General features: G+C 37.9%; 1 protein-coding gene across 1 annotated transcript in view; it reads right to left on the bottom strand.

Annotated features, from left to right (window-relative positions):
- Window positions 1-656: 656 nt before the first annotated feature.
- b4galnt3b (beta-1,4-N-acetyl-galactosaminyl transferase 3b) overlaps window positions 657-22,085 on the bottom strand; it is a 31,380-nt gene continuing 9,951 nt past the window's right edge. The window contains exons 3-20 of the mRNA XM_017713448.2: window positions 21,254-21,334; window positions 20,524-20,619; window positions 20,337-20,427; window positions 20,154-20,254; window positions 19,974-20,041; window positions 16,159-16,237; window positions 15,987-16,053; window positions 14,936-15,079; window positions 13,392-13,501; window positions 12,985-13,085; window positions 12,243-12,310; window positions 8,605-10,126; window positions 7,540-7,799; window positions 6,217-6,370; window positions 6,050-6,122; window positions 5,792-5,945; window positions 3,235-3,361; window positions 657-2,957 (exon numbers count right to left, since the gene is read on the bottom strand). Of these exons, the coding sequence (XP_017568937.2) occupies window positions 2,849-2,957; window positions 3,235-3,361; window positions 5,792-5,945; window positions 6,050-6,122; window positions 6,217-6,370; window positions 7,540-7,799; window positions 8,605-10,126; window positions 12,243-12,310; window positions 12,985-13,085; window positions 13,392-13,501; window positions 14,936-15,079; window positions 15,987-16,053; window positions 16,159-16,237; window positions 19,974-20,041; window positions 20,154-20,254; window positions 20,337-20,427; window positions 20,524-20,619; window positions 21,254-21,334 (3,405 nt within the window). The 3' untranslated portion in view covers window positions 657-2,848. The remainder of the gene's footprint in view (window positions 2,958-3,234; window positions 3,362-5,791; window positions 5,946-6,049; window positions 6,123-6,216; window positions 6,371-7,539; window positions 7,800-8,604; window positions 10,127-12,242; window positions 12,311-12,984; window positions 13,086-13,391; window positions 13,502-14,935; window positions 15,080-15,986; window positions 16,054-16,158; window positions 16,238-19,973; window positions 20,042-20,153; window positions 20,255-20,336; window positions 20,428-20,523; window positions 20,620-21,253; window positions 21,335-22,085) is intronic.

Genomic DNA, 22,085 nt, shown 5'->3' on the forward strand with positions numbered 1-22,085 from the left:
GACACAGGGGGAAAAGGTGGAAAATACCCCCTTTAACAACGATGAACAGTACATTTACTTTAAATGTAAACTACATTTGTGAGTGAGTGAGTGAGTGAGTGAGTGAGTGAGTGAGTGAGTGAGTGAGTGTTGTTGCTCATAAACACATGCACCTGGAACAGCAGACAGTTCCATTTTATAAAAAAGAAAATCTTGTAAAAAGGCATCTTGCTCCACTATTTACTGCTGTACTTGGGGTAAGAAGACCCCTGGTAAATCTTGTATCTATTTGCATAAAAGGCTTTACAGAATGTACAGATATAAGTCAAATCTTTTTAGTCTTTGCATTTAAAAAAAAGGGGTTACCAAAGAACAACACTAAGTATTCTATTTTATTCATTTATTCTATTCATATATGCCCTAATGATTCCACTTCATTTTAATAAACAACAAATGAAAATGAAATAACATTAGAAATCCTTACTTTGTTCAATAATTAAACTGTTACCATGATTATGTTAGTTAAATTATCTTTAGATTAATTGCTTCATTATTATTATTATTATTATTATTATTGTTGTTGTTATTATGCAAGCATATTCATTTATACAAAGCAGTGCAATTCTGTATTTAAAACCAAATCCACACATTTAGATTGAGCAGATGGAACACAAGAGTTCAGAAGACTCAGCAGACAGATTTTATTCAATATAACAAACTGTGCAAAAGTCTTGGGCATACTGTCTAAAACTTGGCAAGAAAAATGTTTTGGTTTGTAAAAACACCACATATCATTAGAGTCTATACAAAGAAACAGAAATACAGCAGAAAGTAAGCAGAACAAGAATTTCATATTTTGAAAAAAAGTAGTATCTTGCTAGTTTATAGACTAAAGTTTTGTTCCTGATTTTTTTCTTGGATGCCTCTAGCTGTCACACAGCACTCACGGCTGACTGAGCCAAACCAAGTATTGGGTGATACCTACAAATAATACTGGGCTGCCATGAGGAGGTTTGGAAAGGCTTAAACACACACATTGACATTCATAAAAATCACTACATACTGTAATATTTGCTTAAAAGAGCATAAAGCTTTTGCTCAGCACTGTATATAAACAATAAAATCTGCTGTACTTCATAGCACAAAGTAAACAGCATCTGCCTGAAACCATCATATGAGAGTTCAAAAGTTTTACATTTATTTTTCCTGTAACTAAGAAAAATGACATACCAACAAACATATACATAAGTATATAAATATATTTATGACAAAAAATTGGTATTTCATTGAAGACAAATTGTTGAAGACAGATGAGCAGCAAATCTCAAAAACAAAATAAAATGATAAACTCCTTTTGAATATTTTACTTGCTCACAAGGTATTTCTTTAGATTTAGTGCACATGTAGCTTGACTCTTGCCTGTATCTGTCCTTACTGTAGACCCTTATATACACACACATATATAAAATTAAATACGCACAAAACCAATGCAACCTGGCTGAATTCATACAACCAAACAAGCCTACGTTTTCTGAATAATTTCCCTTTTTTGCAACAGAAAGCAAAAGGCACTTTTGAGTCAGTATAGTATTCTCCACTTTTCCTGAGTCAGAGAGATCAGAACTTGCTATTAAACAATAAAAGACCATAAAAGAAGCTCTGTTAAATCCACAGATTTTCTAAATCTTCTAATTAATCTTCTCTTAATGAGGCAGACTGAGTTTGCTGAGACAAAATAATTTACGTATCTGAGTAATTCTGCGCAGTGAAACATCTGAAACAATATGAATGCTACAACTCCTCCTTGGAATGGGAATAATAGCAGACTGTTATGTATTGCTTCTGCACTCTTCAAGCAAAAAAGGTTTTCTTAAGACAAAGGCTACTTGTTCCACCCTGCCCATGCTGATTAAATCAGAGCTGAAGTGTCTTGCAAGCGACTTGCATTAAGGCTTGCAGGCTGAAGGCACAAAACTATTGCAACTAGTTGGTTTGATCACTGCCCAGCTGAACACCAGGAGAGACAAACACTGGTCCCGGAGATCTAATCACCCTGCAGAGTTCAGTTTCAGTCTTCTAACATACTGTACATGATCCACCTCATTAACAGGGTATTTAGAGGTAGGTGTATTAATGGAATGGTTATTCAAAAAAAATGAATCAAACAATTTACCCCACTGTTTGCCATCCAAAGTTAGTATTATAGTGGAGCTGCAAGGCTAATGCATCCAAAATGTCTAAAAACCTGTTATATAAGCCTTGCATCTCCAGTGCAAAACTACTATTGGCTGCATGTGCTGGGGTTCAGGAGAACAAACAATGTCAATAAAATTTTTAAACCAAACTTCAGTTTGGGGTTCATATGTCTCTCTCCATTCAAAGAGCTAGGAGCCTGGTCGTGGGCAGTCTTATAAGGACTGTGACTAAACCTTACAGCAACGTAGAGTTCCTCATAGCCTCAGAGAGGGCCTGTACACTATATACAGGACACATGCCAATGTGGAATGAAACCCACACAAAACGACTCTACACCAATAAATACACATTCAAGACTGTGTGTAAACTAAAGAAATGCTTCAAAGCATAAATAAAGCTAAGATGTACTTACTTTTAGAGCACTTTCTCTCCTGAGTGTGTATCTTCAGTAGTATCAGGAGCATCCAGAGAGTTTAGCTCCTTCATGTTTCTTATTTTCGGTTTCTGCTACCACAACCAAAGCCTATCATCACAAAAACTGCCTGACTAACAGACAGCATCAATGCCCCGAGGCCCACCCTTACAGGAGTCATCTGCCAGAATGGCCAAACTGAACATAGGCTGATTAAAGTGCCACAGTGACTGTTGTGCTGAAGATGTAGGGTTGCCATAGTTACGTATCAGGGACTATCCGGCGGTTCCACATGCCACGCCGAGAGTGATAGTAATGGAAGAAATTCCTCAAGTATAGCCGTTCCACTTCCATTCCTGTCTGCAGGATCCTGCAAACAAGAGCAATACATCATCCATTCCATAAGCCACATATAGACACAAGTAATTACACATCAATAAAACTACATGGTTCAGAACTACATGTATTTGTATAATCAAACACATAATTACATGTAATTATGAACCATGCAGTTTATATGCTTGGAATAATTCAGATGCAGTCTGAATATTATAAAAGGCATAGTAGTAGAAAAGTTGAAGCAGAAAGTAGAAAAGCATAGTAGCCTACAGAAACCGTTACATCCAACAAACAGTGTAATGTCCCACCTATCCAGTAGTTCCCAGTCCTCTCCTCCCCAGCGGACAGTGAAGTCTTTGGTGTTCATGCCACCAATAGAGTCCAGGTCAGATTTATAAATACCCAGCAAACCAAAGCCGTTTACTTCCCAGTACCCTGCAGAATATCCAAGCAATTAAAAAAAAAAGAAGCATTTTTTATAATATATATTTCAGACTACATGTGTGTGATTTAATTTGCATATGACTGCACAGGATCTAGAGCAGGGGCACTCAACTAAACCTGATACATCAAATTTCCAGCTCAGAAAAGTCCAAATAAACTAAAAATTGAATGGGAACAATTTTTGCCTTTAAATGCTTAATTTATGATTTCTCCAGGCAAATAGATTAAATAGAATGACACAGATTAAATCATTTTAGAACAAGAAGCTGTTACAGAAGCTGTGCTGGTTCATGTTCATGTATGTGGCTGCAATACAGATATTTTCTTTTACAGATGTTACTTGGCTTTGTTGCAGAATTTTGTCAAGTATTTGGAAAAAGTCCGCTTTTAATGCTTTAACTTGCTCTCCTTCTGCAAGTCTGCCTGCAATTCCTCCTGCATTAGATTTTTTCCTACCTTTCAAGACTAACAAAAAATCTGGCAGACTAAAGTAACTCACTCATGCCGCTGACAAAATTTAGCACAGAATCCCATGGGGCTCACAATTCCCTTACCAATCCACTCCTTAGTAACTTGGCAGGTTGCCTATCTGCTACAAAAAACTGGATGAAGCAAAACTTCCTCATGCTAAACAGTGATAAGACTAAAGTTATCCTCATTAGATCCAACTCAACCCTCAGTAAAACTGCTTCTCTCACTCTCCACATTGAAGATGTAACTACGTCCCATTCCCCTCTTATTCGAAATCTGGGTCTCGTTCTTGACTCTATCCTTTTCGTTTGGTCCCCATGTAAGAACTGTTGTTACAACCTGTTTCTTTCACCTGTACTTAACCACCAAAATCAGACCATGTCTCTCAAAGTCTACTGCTGAAACTGATTCATGCCTTCCTCTGCAGCCACCTAGACTATGCCACTCTCTTCTCATCTGCAGTAGTTCTTCTTCTCTTACAAGCTCCAGACGGTCCTGAACTCTTCTTACTCACTCCCAGTCACACCATCCCCTGACACCAGTTCTTCAAAATCTCCACTGCCTTCCCATAAAATACCATATACATTTCAAAATCTTGCTTTTACACAAAGCTCTTAACATCACCGCTCCTTCTTGTTTCTCCCTACAAACCTACTTGCACCGTTAGGTCCCCTTCATTGCTGTATACTAAGGTACTGACAAGACAGTCTCACTGAGCACCAACTGGACTACACTGGATTATATGTCTCTACTGTTTACCATGCACTACTGTTTTGTTTATACATATATAAATATTTCATATTGCACTGCCACTTATTCATACACCTAAGCATATTGCATAACTATTAACATACAGTATGTGATAATTTACAGTGTAGTCACTTGGTTTATCCACTGGATGTGACATGTACCATGTATGCAGGGCTACTCACTATCCCATCATCAATCTTCCAAAGTTTATATGATCAAGCAGTTTTAAGATCTGCTCTTTATGTCTAGAACATCTCTCCCTCTGCAAGTCCGGTAATCTAATTCCACATTCAATTCTAACCTCAAAGAAATACCCTTTTACAGCTATGTACAGCTTTGAATTTTTACTATGTATTCCAAAAACAAGTTGCCTAGTCATCATTACCATGCTTGAAGCAATGTTTCAGGGAAGAACTGTGTTAGCAGCACGATGATAGGAGCTGGCGATGGTGGCAGACGCTGGCAGAGTTCTATGGTAACACTGATGCTACTGATTTGAAGTAAGCAATTGTTTAGGAGCACACAGAAAAATCTATTAGCACAAATTTAATGTGACTTTTTTTTTTTACTTTCCTCTTTTTTTAAGTCTTCTGTCAGAGATGATTAATTCACCAATCAAATATTTCCTAGACTGTCTAAGCCCTTAAAAATTAAGTGAATTTTAGGAACTATCATACGTCCTTTCATGTGTACCAAGTTCTTATTAATATGGCATATAGGTCTATTTGCTGGGTAGCAATTTCTTATGGTTTCTTACCATATTGATGGTTTCAGTTATTTTCAGTTTGGGTGCAGTTTATCCTTAAATTTCAGACTTGCTTAAAGCTCTAGGAGGGTCAGGCATAGGATGTGTCTCTTGGGTCTGGTTCTTTCATGCTACATTGATACCAAACTCTGACTGGAATGCATCGCAAAGTCTCTGCAGATAGTTTTCATTTACAACACTATATACGGTTCCTTAGCAGTAGTAGTCACTGAGTAACTGACAGGGCATTTCTGAACATACTAACTTTCTTTGCCTGTTTATTAAATTCTTTGGTAGAGGCCAACCAGTTTGTTTTGATATGCACTAAAAAGCTACACAAATAGTCCTCTATTCATATGTGTCTTGTTCAATGAATAGCCTTGTGAATATATAGTGGGACCTAAAATTTCCTACTTGAACATTTTCACACAAAAAAGAGAGATTAGTATGCGCACCATCAGGTTCCTGAGGCGTAGCACCACAGTTAAGCCTCATCACTATGGGAGCGAAGGCCATTCGTCCTTCAACGCAGTGTCTCCTCACTGAGTCAATAAAACCCAGTGGGAAATGGATGTGTAGATCACACAGAAACACAATGCTGTGCTCATCCTGAGAAAAATAAAGAACAAACTACAAGTAACTGAGATTCAGATGGAATTCAGATGCAATGCAGTATTACTCATATGTAATTACATATGCCTTTCAAAACTTACTGTAATGATGTCTATTCCAGCCTGTAGCCCAGCTGACCTCTGAAAGTTTCCCTTTAGTCTGAGGTACTGGTAACTGAGAGGGCAGACAGACAATTACAATCACAAAGGACAGAGAGACACACAAATACAAAGGGAAAGGTACTTAGAAAAAATGTATGTGTATGTACCTTGGTAGATGAGAGTTTTTCAGGGCTTTCTCTATATCCATATCTGTGCTGTCATAATCAGTAATGATGATGTTGAAATTGCTGTCTCCAGTGGCTCTGTAGAGCTCCTCCATATCCACAATGAACTGCTGCACCCAGCGAGCCTGGTTCTTCACTATATACACATATACATAAACTTAACTGGGTTCTGTATTAAACAATAACTAAAAATGCTTTGTAGAGCGTTCTGCGCTCATAAACAACATTAACAAAATTATCTGGAAAAAAACGACATATTTTGCTTCTTTAATTTAGCAATGTAACTATCTTGCACTGCTAACAGTCAACAGGTGCCCAAATCTTTTCTTAAGTGGTTTAAGACACAATGTGACTTATGTTTTTTTTTTTTTACATTTTTAAACACTTCACCTTTTACACATTATGCCAAATTCTGCCTCCCCCACAGAATCAGACTCCCCTTCTTGTTTGCCTTTAGGATATATGGACACTAGATGACGGTTTCAGATTTTTATTTATAAATGTAAGAAATAGGAGGAATGTCATAAAAATCAACAACATAGATTTTGACCAGAATCTGATGCATGTAAAAGTCAGTGTGATGTGTGAATATGAAGAATGAAGAGTCAGAATTCAGCATAACACCTGTTGCCTAAAATGGCTGCCTAATAGGTTCAGCTACAAGGAGAGGTTCTTTTTTTTATAGTTCATATAGAGTCATAATGAGCACTAAATCACACTGACTAGTCTGCAAGACCTTAATGAAGATCAAGATGAGGTTTGAGTAGACTGAGAGAAATTTGGGGGATGTATATACCAAAAAAGGCTTAGGTGAATATTGACCTTTATTGTTTATCACTGTTAACCCTGTAGCTGTAGTTCAATGCTAGGGAAGCAAAATTTGGACAAATTTGGTCATTACTATTACTGAGCAAGCCATATTTCTTTCCTTCTTTTTATACTGCACTGCTGAGAATGATTCACCATGCTGTTAATACACTCTAAGTGGTGGTCCTATGAAGGTCTATACTGTTGATGAATGGGACAAAGAATGGCTAACAAATTGTGCAAAGAAACAAATTAACTTGTGAAACCATAAACTGCACCTACATGGTAAGTACAGTGTAGACACAGGGTAGGTGTACTTAATAAAATGGTCAGTGAGTGTGTAATGTATATATTTTGCAATACTTTTTGCCTAAATAATGATTTGAGAGTTTTCTTTTCCAATCTATTGTTAAAAGCTCATGCTGAAAATCTTCTGGATTGAAAGTGGTTTAAACAGCTTTAAGTGAGGAACTCCATGTTTCGATGTGTGTATCTCACCTGGCACAATGAAGTGGACAGTAGCTCTGGGGTTCCACTGAAAGTTGTGTGGGCTGCAGAGTAGCAGTTGTGGATGGTTACTCTGCTTGTTGATGGCCCTGCCTCGGCTCTGGTCAGGGTTGTACAGGACATAGATGTAGTGAGCTAGGCGTATTCTGCGGCTGGACCACTCTAGCAGATCCAATTCCAGCAGATACCGACTGCCCCGAGCTACATCAGGCCGCTTCTCTACATTCACTATACGCTGGAGAGTGAACCGACTACACACACACACACACACACACACACACACACACACACACACACACACACACACACACACACACACATTCAAACAATTAGTGACATTGTAAAGAAAGATATTTTAGTGAAGCCCAGCTAGGAGGAGAAAAAGGATCTAACCAAATCATACACAGTCACAAAGTGGGCAAGGTATAAACACTACTTGTTAATGACAAATAAGATTTTAAAAAATGACAATGCAGCATATTGAAAACAATACTGAGATGCATCAAAATTAGTTGAAATCATTTTATAACTGACTCTTGGAAACCTGAGTGGAAATGGAGATTCTAGAGATGCTCACCCTCCACTCATACCTACTCATCAACACAAACATTTCAGGATTTTGAAACCATCTTTGGGCCAAAAGATCTCCTTTAAAAAACAGTTTAGAAAAGAGTACTGGCACATCATTCACAAAACAGCTGCTCTTTATAATATATTATGAAATTTATACCAAAGAAGACAGTTTGATGATCATGAACATGAATGTTGCAAAAAAGTACCCAAAGGATGAGAAAATGTTACATTTTATGACTTTTTTGAAGAAGAAGACAAGGTGTCTCAAAACTTTTGACAGGCAGTGATTCTACACTCAAAAGTATCACTTGTCATGTCAACATTTCTATCAATATACATCTTGTGTGTGTGTATTTTACTTTCTAAACCACAGAACTGTTTGCAACATTGTGCTTTTGAATGTGTGTAGATTGTTATTACCCAAGAACAATCCCAAGCTTTTTAATGGTAATATTACACAATGTTGTTCTCTCTCTAACGTACCTTGGGTATTTCTTGTTGAGTTTCTCCATGAAAGTCTGCACTACAGCCTCTGCCTCTGACTGGCTGATAAGCAGATTCCCAGACACGTTGCAGGCTAGATCTATCCAATCAGATCGTAGGGTCTGGAAGTCCAGCGGCTTGACCTGGAACGTCTGAGCCCAGTTCACCTCACGGTCAAACCCAACTCGATTGAGGAGGTCATACTCTGACTCAGAGTCTCCATAGAGCGCCCAATCATCAACAGTGTTGTCTTCTTCCTCATACTTGCTCAATTTCTGCTTTCTTTTGGAAACGAATCTAGACTCCTCTCCCTCTGCCCCTCTCTCTCTCCTCCAAGAGTGGTTATTTTCCTTGGTGGGAGGATCAACAACATCCATCTCCACATGCCCAGTAATGGACTTATTTAACTCCTTTGCCATCTGTTTATCAACAAGCTGCTGTGCATCTCGAGTAATGGCATAATGATGTTCTTGAGGTTTAGGCCCATTTAAGAGCCTGATGGAACCATCTTTTACTTTATGAGACAGAGAACCATTTGAATTTGACCTGAGAGACAGAGAAGCATTGCCCTTATCTACATGGAATATTGCTGCATTTTCTCTGTCTGAATTAGCTACTTTGTGATTCAGGACCCTATGCTCAGCAGCTCGGTCCTTCTCTTGACCCGCTGACCTGTGCTTAGGACCATCCAGCAGGCTTGGATCAGTTTTTCTCCCTGCCCGAATAGCTCTAATTTCCTCTGGGATGGTTTCCTTTATCTTGCCTTCATCCAAAATGTTCAGTTTGCCATCTGACACATGCTCTGCTGCCTTGTGTTCACTATTAGCAAGCAGAACATTGTTATTTAATCTGGGTAGATGCTGACCTCTCTCCTTGATGTCAGATATGACAAAATCTGCAGACTTCCTGTTAGCAGCATCCCGTTTGAATAGCTCATCATCATAGTTGCCCAACACCACTGCTTCAACAGTTTTATCTTTCGCCTCGGCTGGTTTGGCAGTAAAGTCTTCAGGCTTTTCTACAGCAGGCGGTGTCTCTCTTTGGCCATCATGACTACTTAAGCGTCCCATAGGCTGGAGGTCATGTCCTTGTTTCCTTTTAAGAGACAGATCACGCTCAACTTTACGTTTCACCCTTGACCTACTGAGCTGTCCTGCTGTTTTGCTTTGGATTTGGAGTGCTTCTGGTCCTTGCTGCTGATTCTCCACTGCCCTTCCCAGATGCTGTTCTGAAGGCCAGTTTGGTGCTCTTATTTCGCCAACTGTATTTACTAGGGAGTTCTCCTGCTGTGCTCTCCCCACTCCATTCACCTGTCCGTCATCTCTCCACCCCCCGTTCCTGCTCCCTTCAGCCAACATAGAAAAGAGTTTCCTTTGTTTCTGCAGTGAGTAGTCATCAAAATCATCCACAATCCCATCTTCAGCTTTCTGCTCATCGTTTATGTCCTCCTCCTCTCCTTCTTGCTCCATCCTTCCATAATTGTACCAATCCTGCCTCTGCCTCCATCTCATCCTATCATCACCTGAAGGAAAGCAGAAAAAAAGACTGTAAATTAATAAGACTGCAATGCAGATAGCTGAAAATAAGAGTCCAGAGAGTATTGAGCAAAGCCTGCTAGAGTAGATTTGCAGTGGAACTACAAGGCTAATGCAGCAAACAACTAATGGATGTATATGTACATCACATGTACAAAAGATATGGGCTTCTTGGATCTCATAACTCTGACATCTCAAAATCCTCCAGATTTAAGTATGTATCACTTCTATAAATGCGCTCTGAAGAATTGAGCAAGGAAAGAAAAGCAAAGCAAGGAAACATATGTACATTTTACAGGCTAGATTTGGTGACAGCACCAAGGTGATGTATATGCATTTCAATAAATAATGCTGATGTGAAAAGTCATTTGATAATATTGTTGCTTACCCAAAACCCCCCCAAAAACATGCATTTCCAAAAGATCAACTTTACAGGATAGGGCAAAAAAACTAACTTTTAATAAAAGTTAACATAAAAATATTTCATTCAGAGTAATTTAGAGCATTTCTGTTTGTTCATCCATCATAACATTTTCAAACAATGTAAAGGGCAATGTAAAGTTAATGTGTTCATGTGATGTAAAAAAAATAATTTTGTTTTTTGACAGTAACAATATATGTGTATATTACTTTCAGAGTAAATAAGCCCAGTAAGAGGAGAGGATTTTGACAACTGAGTGAAGGACCTCTCTTTCAGCAAACACATTTGGTACAGATTCCTCAGTCCTTGCATCTCATTCATGCTTCTCTCAGAGGGAGGAGTTAAGACACAAGGAAAGGAAACGAGGATGTATGATTAAAGCCATTAAATCTACCTGTGCTTATGTTGTATCTGATACCGTACAATATATTGTTATCTATAAAAACAGACGATTGCAGACAAAACTCAGACTCAGATCTGTTTTGAGCTATACAATGTTCATTTTTACAGCTTCAGAATTTGAAGAAAAGATTGGTAAGATTCATGCATACATTTTGTGCCAACTGGTGGGACACAAGCTTCCATTACTTCTTAGCTGAGTGATGATTGGGGTGACATTTAGCTCTTGTGATTCTTAAAAACATAATTTTTAAAACTGTTTTTATGATCTTTCAATGATCTTGAATCACCACCTTACTGTGGTGGAGAGGTTTTGTGCCTACATGATCCTAGGATGTTGTCAGGGGCTAAAGCTCCAAAGGCAAACAGGTCCTAGGTGATGGGCCAGACAAAGGGTGATCCAAAAACCCCATATGACGGAGACCATCAGGACCCAGAAGCTTGGTGATTCAGGAGAGGCTCGGAGTAGAGCCGCTGCTCATCCACGTTGAGAGATGGTTCGGACATCTGGTAAGAACAGCCTCTGGGCACCTCCCTAGGGAGGTGTTCCAGACATGTCTGATGGGGAAGAGACCCCGGGGAAGACCCAGGACACGTTGGAGGGATTATATCTCTCGACTGTCTCGGTATCTCTCCAGAAGTGCTGGAGGAGGTGGCGAGGAAGAGGGAGGCCTGGGCCTCTTTGCTTAGGCTGCTGCCCCCGCGACTCGGATAAGTGGATGAGTGGCTGGCTGGCTGGCTGGCTGGCTGGATGGATGGATGTTTCAAGCATTATTCATATTCACTATTTACATGTTTTAACCCACATCATGACCAATATCAAATTTTTACAAAGTGTCATTACAATGACTTAAATGAGAAATAAGGCTGAGTTTATGGTTTATAATTAGAACATATACAAAATGGGCTTAACTAGCATTCATGCAAATAGTGCAAGGACATTAAGGAAATGCCACTAATCTGGGTAACAAGGTTGTACTTTCAAAGGGAACCTGTCAGTCAATATCCCAATATCTTTGAAAATAAATCTGATAAACCTGATCTTTCAGAGTTGTGGATAATGCAAATTCCTGTTGAACATATGACCTGTGAAATGTTACAGATATTTCATAAAGGGGAATGTGCTCAGGAAATAGGGTGAGTATGTTGTGGGACATAAGTAAAATTCATCTACATTTTGGAAAATATGCCTGATGTAAATATTTTTTTAGGGCTAGAATGTTTACTTGGCAAAAGTGTGGCTGAGCAGTGAGAGGGGCTGAGACGGAGCGTTATTTCAGTACCTCTGTGTCTGAAGCCCACATTCTTGTTTTCCGATTGGTCCAGTTTCATATACATGGAGAAGCCATATCTGTGGGAAAAAAAATTCTTATCAACAATAGTTCAATGATGTGTCAAACTGATCTAAAAGTCTACAAAATACTTCATTCTTTTAAATGTAAGAATTAAGAAGTCGCTCATTTGTTTACTTTTATTGCCACATACTGCCCCCTGCTGCACCTAAGCTGAAACAAAAAATGAAGCGCCTAGATGTCTTATTGCAGGGGTCTCCAACTCTGTACCTGGAGGGCTGGATTCCAGCATACTTTGTAGTTCTTAAAAACATGCAGAGAAATTCCATCTGAAGCACAGATTCTAAATTATCGATTCCACAGTTGTGTTTATATTTATTATGATTTGAATTGTTTTGTAGAAAGAAAAACATTTTTCATTTTTTATTCCAAGCAATTTTGGTGCATTTCAAATGTTCCATATATCATTAAATTTTTACATTTCACAGGCAGCTGCTATGCTCAGATGATGTAGAAAAATGAGGTAAAAAACAGCAAAATGATGATAACTTTTGACTTCTAAGTGTTAAGTGTGTGTTTTTTTTTTTAATGAAAATACATAAAGATTATTAGTCTTCCGTGTCTGGCAGGACTGTATTCATACTTTCAGCTCCCACGTTTGCATGATCTGTCGTGGGTACTTGACATCTAGTCATGCACACACTGCAATGTGGCCTTGGGTGTGGTTCATTACCTCTTTAAGTAGTAGGGTCTCTCCTGATAGAAACACTTGTTATCATTCTCCATGTGAGTAAGGCGAGTGTAGTCATTAGGGTAAACATACAATAGGCGCACCTGCAATACAAATACAATATAATATTCAATTAAATATTCAAACAAAAACACCCTGACGAGTATCATGAAGTCCAAAAGCAAGACTAGAGTGGTTGGAGGGAATGGCAGGTGTGGAGCAACATTTTACTAAACACACTTTACGCTGCTTTGGTTTTTAAGACAAAACACACCAGAAACAACCCTTGCCCTATGACATTATACCAACACCTTCAGAGTACACAGAGCAAGTCTTACAACACAAAAAGCAATATATGTATCATGAGTTTTCACTGAATATGTGGTTATAGTATATATACAAGCACTTACAAACTGCAGACCCTGATAGCGGAGCAAAGGGAAGCCTTTGATGATGTAACTGGGTTTATAGGCACATTCTGGCAAAACACCCCATAAATGGGACCGGTCCAGCAATGAAACTATAAAGAAATACACACATATACACATACAGAAGATAAATCTCCAGTCTTCTTCCTCACAAATTCTTCTGAGACCCTACTTCACATAATATAGCATGCAATACTGTACAGAGACAAAAGTGGATCCTTTTCTTAGCATGTTTACCCACTCTTGAATACTGGATTAAAAGCAACTAATCTGCTAATTAATCAGTTTTGATTATATAACTTAAAAGTTGTGAAAATATATTGATGCATTGTGATGCATCAGCCTAAAATTGGAAATTAAAATGCACCGATTTTGAAAAATTTTAATAAATTACCATCAAATATAATAACATTCCATAAAGTATGGAAAAAGTGTGGCGTATTGTTTTTATACTCCATGTTCCACTATTGTGTATTTTTAAATACAAATAAATAAAAACACATTTTAATAATCCTGTAATTTCATCAGGGGTGGAAAACACTTGTAGTAATTGTTGTAATTGTAGTCAGTAATTATATTTTACTATACTATACTATTCATATTATTAAAATATTTGTAATTTGTTCAAATATTTGAAGTTGAAAGTATCATTTGAATATGTTTTAACGCTCTTAGGGCCTGTTTACACCTTGCAGCATTTTCAGTTATTGAGTCTTTTGATTTGACTTGAACACATGAAAAGCCAGGTGTGATCATTCAAAATTACATTCAGAGGTGGTCAGAGACGGATCTTGATCCAACTCAACACAAGTCTGAACAGAATCTGCATGATTTCCATTTAAAATTACATGAGAGAAAAAACAGTTAAATGAAAAATGGAGGATTTGAGAGGCTGAAATTATATCCAAACCAAGTGCTTTCTTGCACTCTGGGCCAGCACCCAGAAAAAAGACCAGAGAAAAAAGAACCAGTAGTGCTACATTTAAAAAGAATATCAAATCATGAGCACATTATTCAATATTTCGCATTAACTCCAGTTAAATGGGACTAATTGCTCTCTTTATCATGAAACATGCACCTGGTCAGTGTTTTACAACTACTGATGATGTCCATGATATGTTCAGAAAAGCATATTATATTGTATTATGAAATAAATGATCACAACAACAATAAATATTGTTATACTGCCTAGCCCTGAACCAGATACAATACAGACATGACTCTTTGACTTCAGCACTTTTAACTGAATAAATATTTGACACAGTACCCAAATTTTGGGTATAATTTCTTATGTATAATTACATATAATTTCTCTGTACTTTTTCCACCTCTGGATTTCATGCTCATTTCTTAAAGAATTCAAAATCAGCCCTTAAACCTACATAATTGATTTTTCTACTCAATAATCAGCTCGTTACAATTTGTCTGTTTTTTGGGGGAAATCATTTGGACAGAAACAAGTGTCATGTCTCTTTTAGACTCTAGTAGATGTGGATTTGACTTAGTGTACGACTGAGGGTTCTCACTCTGATAAAAGGTGTCACGGGGATCCTCTTTCAGCATGTCCGCCTCATGGGGAGTGGATAGTGCAGCGTCCCGGGACAGAACTACATGACTGGCAACAGTCTGAGGAATGTGACTCACATAATTCATCTTCAGGGAAGACTCATCTGACAGACACACACACCCCAGTAAAATAATCAATGTGTTAATGTTTTACAGATTTTCTTATATTTGTCTTCACATTTTTCAGTAACACTTTACTGAAGGGCAGCATTCATAAAGCTACATGACACCTTTCATGACAACTCCATAAACTTACATTTTTAAAAACTCATTCCAACAAATGCCAGCTATCAAAGGCTGCTTCTGTCAATTATGATGTTATTGCAGCTCAAAAAGTGTTATTATATTTATCATTTTTTGAGTAAGCCTTTATAAATATCTACATAATTTTATGTCAGTTGTCATGAAAGGCTTATGTAGGTGTTGTGTAGCCTTATGAATGCTCCTCTACAGTAAAGTCTTATCACTTTTCCCATTTCAGTTCATGACATGTCATGTGCAGGATTAGTATAAACTGCAGCACAGTCATAATTTTAAAAATAATTCCTTTCCCACATTGACTGCAGTGAAAGAAACCTTGTGTAAAGCTGTGTTAAGGCCCTCCTCTTTAAGCCCCTTGGAGATCAATGCACTCACATACTGCAGCTAAATATACCAACACAAACACAAACACACCTCTCCATCCAGGCCTCTACAGTGTCACATACACCAACATACACATGTATACACCCTTCCCCTGTTCCCCACACTTACACCACAATCCCAACATAAGTGTGCACACAAGAAACACAACACACCCATACTGCAGGAGCAGAACACACACACACACAGACACACACACAGACATTATAACCTATCATTTTAGCTATTTCAGAGTGCCACCACAGCATGGGGTGTGGCCAGGGACGGCTATTCCAGCATTACACATAGAGCTACCACTGCCCAAAATAACACTTATGCATGCAGATGGACAGACAGACATGCAAAACTACAAGTTACTACCAAACTTACTGGTATAAAGAGAGATGGACCGAGAGTCGATAAGTATAAACTTTGTACTGGCTTGTTTGAGCCGCCACTGTTGCAAAGAAAAAAAATTTTTTTTCCCAGAAAAGCACATATACATGCACAATCATATACAACCATATACACATAGTATAGTAGTAGTATATACAGTACTCACCGCAACCTCAACATGGTCTGTTCCGTGATCATTCTGTTTGTGGATCAGCTCAAAATAATATCTCTTCTGCTGCTGCAGTCTGAGAGAGAAAGACAGAGAGACAGTCTTCAGCATTACACCACTCACTACATACTGAGACAGTCAATGGAGACCAGTGGTCATATTTTGAGGAGAAATGGAACACTGATGCTGATGGGTATCAGCAGCAGAGAGAAAAAAAAGAATGATTCCAATCCAATCTTATAACAGCTCATGCACACATTATGTGATGCAATGTCGTTAGTTGTGTACTTCTTCATGTTGGGGTAGCAGACTGTTTGAGTACACTCTCAGAAATAAAGGTAATACACGGTCACTGGGGCAGTACCCCTTTTGTTGCTGGGGTTGTACCCTCAAGGGTACATTAGTACCTTTAGTTAGGGAATATAATTGTTCCATAATTCTACTGAAATGACATTTTCTAAGTTGTATTGACTCCACACACCCCATCTTGTCTCCAGGCTTTTTATTTTAGTGTTCCATCTTAAAACAATTGGCTATGAAAGGATACAAATACGTACCTATCCACTGGGAGAAACTCATTTAAGGTACACAATTGGATCTTATAACAAATGTTGTACCTTTGAAGGTACAGTTACATTGTTTGTTCCTTGATGCATGAAAAATATATGTGCAGTCTACCTTTACTTAAAACAGTGTAGTTTGAGCGTAGTGTAGTTTCATCTTCTTAAAGTTACATTACATAAGATATGGGAGACCTGCATGTAACTGCACACAAAGTGCAGAACAACATATTTGTAGCATCATTTGTGCTCTAAACGCCTTCCCTGGGCAGATGAATGATGATAATGAGCATGCTGAAACATCTTCTCAGGATGTGACTTATCTACTATTGACATCTCTGACCTTTAAATGCTTATTTCAGGCCTTACAGGCTGACTCACAGTAGCACAGTGCTTTATGTTGAAGTGATTAGCTAATTTTAAGCCTTATTACTTTTTAAAGAAAACATACTGGATCTGTATTGGTATCGGCCAATACTATGGGTTCTGAAAAAGACTTGTGCATGTTTCTGTCCAAATGTTTTTTTTTTCCCAAAAAACAGACAAATTGGGATATACTGACATAGTTATCATTAAAAAAAACAGAGGTTTCATGCCATCTTTATTTTTGAGTATTATCAGTGTTTCCTTGCATGAAAATATACAGAGACCGTTAAAACACATTAGCTATCATTTGTGCGTGTGTAGTGATTAGTGGTGTGTTTGCACATCCAAACAAAAGCAGTGTGTGTGCTTCTCTGTGTGTACATATCTGTTTGCCTTTGGTGCACTTAAAAAGACAAATTATTTCTAAATGTTCTAAATGTCCCTGGCAAGTTACATGTGACAAAACACCACCGTCTTCAAGTGTGTGTCATTACATACAGCGGGTTTAAATTTATCTGCTGCAACATTTATTCTCTGATCTTGCTGTCAGTTCGCCAAGCAAAACCACCATCTAAATTACTCAGTTATTACTCTTCCTTTCATATCCCTCTCTCTCTCTCTCTCTCTCTCTCTGAGCTGCTCACTCACTAACTTACACAAATCTAGATTTTAGAACATATATCTAAACATATACACAGGTGAAAAGAATGAAATAAAATAACAACAATAACATATCTGGTCTTAAATAAAACACAAAACAGCTTGGCAATGTTTTTCAACTGGCTGGCTTTGAAGCCATCAATGCTGAGCGGAACAGTGCTGACTCTTCTTCCTGTAAAAGATTGTCTGCAAGTTCACCTTCAAGACTTTTTTGCAAGTTTCACCTACAAGACTACATTTAAAAAAAACCAGAGAGAGAAAATCTCTTCACTATACGTTATCTACTTGTTTAAAGATTTGTTGTTAAGACCAGCTTAATGTTCTTCCATTTTTTTACAGAGGAGTGTAGGTCCTAGATTATTTTTACTTCAAATTCTATAATATTTTATTCAAAATGTCTTAAAATAATGTCTGTAAGATTTTATGTTAATGAGTGGTTAATGATTTGAGGGTCAATATTCTGATAAGAATAATGGGTCAACTCTGACACTATAAATCACAAGTAGACCTGAAGTTAGACTGCCCTTCCTGGAAATGAATCAATGTAGTTCATAATATTTTACATGCAGGACTTTGTCTCATAAATGCATAATGTTTATTATGGTGTTTCACCCAGTTTAATTCTTGGCCTCCATTAGGTTTTCTTGTATATACTGCCACTGGGTCAATTTCTCACTACTGAGTCAACGTGCATAGCTATAGATAGCAGCAGATGAGGCCAGTGCTGTAATTCATTCTGAAAATCATTCCAACATTGTAAACTTAATTGGGTAGTAACTTCCTGTAACAAACTCACAAATTACTTACTGTTACTAGTAAAATAATAAAATAAAAAAAGGAAAAAGATTTACCAGGAAAGTCAATCAATCTTGGCAGATTAAATCTGAATTTACAAATATTTGTGTAATCCTGGATCTGACCTGAGGTGTTTTAAAATCATACATGGGTTAGGTCAATAAAAATGTTTTTCATTTTTGAATAAGCCATCAGAGTTGACCCACCATGGCCAATACTAACAAGCCTTGCAGCACATATTTATTGAAGGCTTTATTTTTTTCTTGCATACTAGTATAAAATACTCATCTTTTAAAATTATACTAATAATAATAATATTAATACTACTATGATTACTAATAATAAATGTTATTACTTGTTTATTCTTGACCCTTTGTGGCATCCTGATTTCTTAACTTACCATGACGACATCTCATTTGAATATAAAATTCTCTCTAATCATTTTTCAAATCTGCCATCATACCATAAATCTTTCTCCAAAACGCACAGATCATCTAGCCTGTTTTGATATTATACAACGCCTGTCAAAATAAACACAGCAGCTGTTCAGAAGGTTTTACATGTAAATAGGCAAGTTTTCTTCATCAGTTTGCAGTAACTTATAATAATAAAGACTACAGGTTAATTTTAAGGGGAACACCATCCATGTTAATAACTGTATTTGTGACCATACCATATTGGGAATAATGTCAGACCCCACATATTTTATCCTGTGACGTTAGCACTCAACACTTATTGTGTTATTGTTGTGTCAGCACTCAATAGCATTCTTTCTGTAGGCCTTCTTTCTATAGTGGAAATCAGATTTTTAAAATGATTATAAATCACAAATATTTTGCCGAAATGAGATTAAATATTACACTGATATCTCTCTCTCTGTGTGAAATGTTGTGACTGTGTTGAGCTGTTAGTGAGCAATGGGGAGTGAAGGGGAAGGAATACCCCTGATGTAAAGAACAATTCACACCTCATAACAAAGATGGCTGTACCTTAATAAAATAGAATTCTGAGAACATAAAATAGTGTCCCACTAACATATAAATGTGGACTTGCTTAATTACCTACATAAATGAAAATCAAGTTTTGATTATACTTTTTCACTGTACAACTTTGCTCCATTAATCTTATTGTACAAACAAAATGCATAGTTCAACTGAAGGAGCTCCAAAACAGGCAACTGATGATGCCCTCAAACTTTTGCTCATCATGTATTTGAGGGTTAATATATTTCAACAGTTATAATTAACCTTGGGAGTGTGTCTCAGCAAGCCCTGAAATATGATCAGTACACATACACTTAGACACATATACATGCACAGAGACACTCCCATGAGCTATAAATAATCTCACCTCTTTGGGGTCAATAAAGTTGTAGTCTGTTCATAACGTGTTAATGTGTTGTTTATGATTTGTTCTCACACACATACTTACAGGACTGGCTGGGATATCTGGCTTGGATATTTCCCATATTCCCCTGGTGCAGTCCATTCTTTACCAGCCTGAAAATCAAAGAGAGTACACAATCCTTTTATGTCTGGATATAAATATCGCACCATCATTGAATATGTACATTCACAGCAATTTGAAAGCACTCCCCCAGCACACACAGACCTTGCCAACGTAGGCAGAGAGTTTCAGGTTGTCTGGGTTTTCATCCTGACTAAGCCAGAACTCACAGTTATCATCACACGCCACTGCAAAAAGGAACTCACCTGAAAAAAAGGGGAAAAAAAACCAGTTAAAAGGGCAGTCCAGATAACAACAGGGGCTTGTGCCTAAAAGTGTCTTACTGACCATCAGTAAATGGGTGGATGTAGCCAAACATTCTGAGGCCATAGTTAGTCCAGCTGGGGGACACAGCCAGTTTCTTCACTGTGATACGTGACTACAAAAGCAGATGGACAGCAAAAGAAGTAGAATGAGTTGAAGATCCAAGTTTGAATGACCCTATATTTCTGTGGCCCTGCAAACGTGGACTTACGTGAGGATAAAGGGGATAGTGCAGGTTTTTTCTGAGTTTTGCGATGGTGCTGCCACACCAGTCTTCAAATACATGAAGATTAGCCTCTCCTTTATACTGAAACAAAGACAATAGAATTGGTCAGCAGACATCAATGTATGGCAAGCATCTTGTCACCACAGCTGCTGATCCTTTCAGAACTGTTTACTTCTAAACCTAATGAGAGGTTGAGCTTGAATGGGATTGCTTTTGCTGCCAACATGCCATTAAAAGTCCAGACTTTACACGTAGCACAGTGTGCTGGAGCTGCATTTTCCCTCCAGCATTTCAATAGCTCCAATGAAGAAAATAATCAGGTGAGCACTCTGCGTTTACATGAGTTTGTTTGCTCTCTGGCAACAACCTCCACAATATCTCGTCCTCCTTAGTTACTTTTAAGGTGGGGAAGGTTTGCTTTCAAAAGGTATTACATCGCAGACTGATTTCTGATATTTGATACTATTGTCAAATATTGCTACATGAATGCTTTATTTAACATGGTTAATGCCAGCATTATTTTGAGACATTATTTACATTTGTGGGGTCATGAGTCAACGCTTTCATTAGTCAAAATTTGCATATTTCAGCCTTCTGTGATATCAGTACTGCAAAGGCCTATAATGCCATAATGATTAACAAACCACATACTGAACAGCCTTAATAGCCAGTCCACAGTCTTTAAAGTTTTGTATGGTGGTATTTTTTTGTTTACCTCAGGCCTCCAGGGCTGAGGAGTGTATCTGGACATCCAGCTCTTGTCCTTTTCATAAACTTCAGATCCGTCTCTGATAACCTATGGAAGACAGACTCAAGTTCAGCCTCAGCCTTTTCAGTAAAACATGACTCTTATGCTAATACCTGAGACCCAACAGGGGCCTCTTCAGACAAATTAGTATTCAGCAGGACAAGGGCGGGCACTATATCTTGCTGAGGATTTAAGAACAGGATCCTTCATGTTTGCAGTTGTTTGTGCATCGTGCAATGAGCATGACATGTGTATTGTATTTGAACACAGACTAAATGTGCTCTATGCACTAACCCCAAAATGTGACTGCCCTTTCAAACCATCTGCTGGAGAACCATGTGTGTGTGTGTGTGTGTGTGTGTGTGTGTGTGTGTGTGTGTGTGTGTGTGTGTGTGTGTGTGTGTGTGTGTGTGTGTGGCTGCACTGTGCGACTGCTGTATATTACCTCAAACTGGCACAACCCAAACTTTAATGATTTGTATAAGTGAAGCAGCTCATGGGCTGCCGGTCTGCCAAATCCACCCGGGCTAACTGCCAATTCGGTCAAATTTTGTTTTAAGGAATACATACTGGGGGTTGATAAAGGTCTTGCTCTTTGTTCAATAAAGGCCAGATCAGACATTTCTAAATGGTTTATTTACTACATATTAAAAGGGAATTCCTCTAATTTTTTCAAAGTTAACATTGCTTACATCTTGACGTCTGAACTAAGTCATTCAGAGTGCTTTGATGCGAAATGCAACGCCATAGGAGGAGCTTACCAAGTCAGATGTTTTCACAGTTGTGGTGACATTTGAAG

This window comes from Pygocentrus nattereri, chromosome 7 (genome assembly GCF_015220715.1).
Source record: "Pygocentrus nattereri isolate fPygNat1 chromosome 7, fPygNat1.pri, whole genome shotgun sequence".
Taxonomy (NCBI): domain Eukaryota; kingdom Metazoa; phylum Chordata; class Actinopteri; order Characiformes; family Serrasalmidae; genus Pygocentrus; species Pygocentrus nattereri.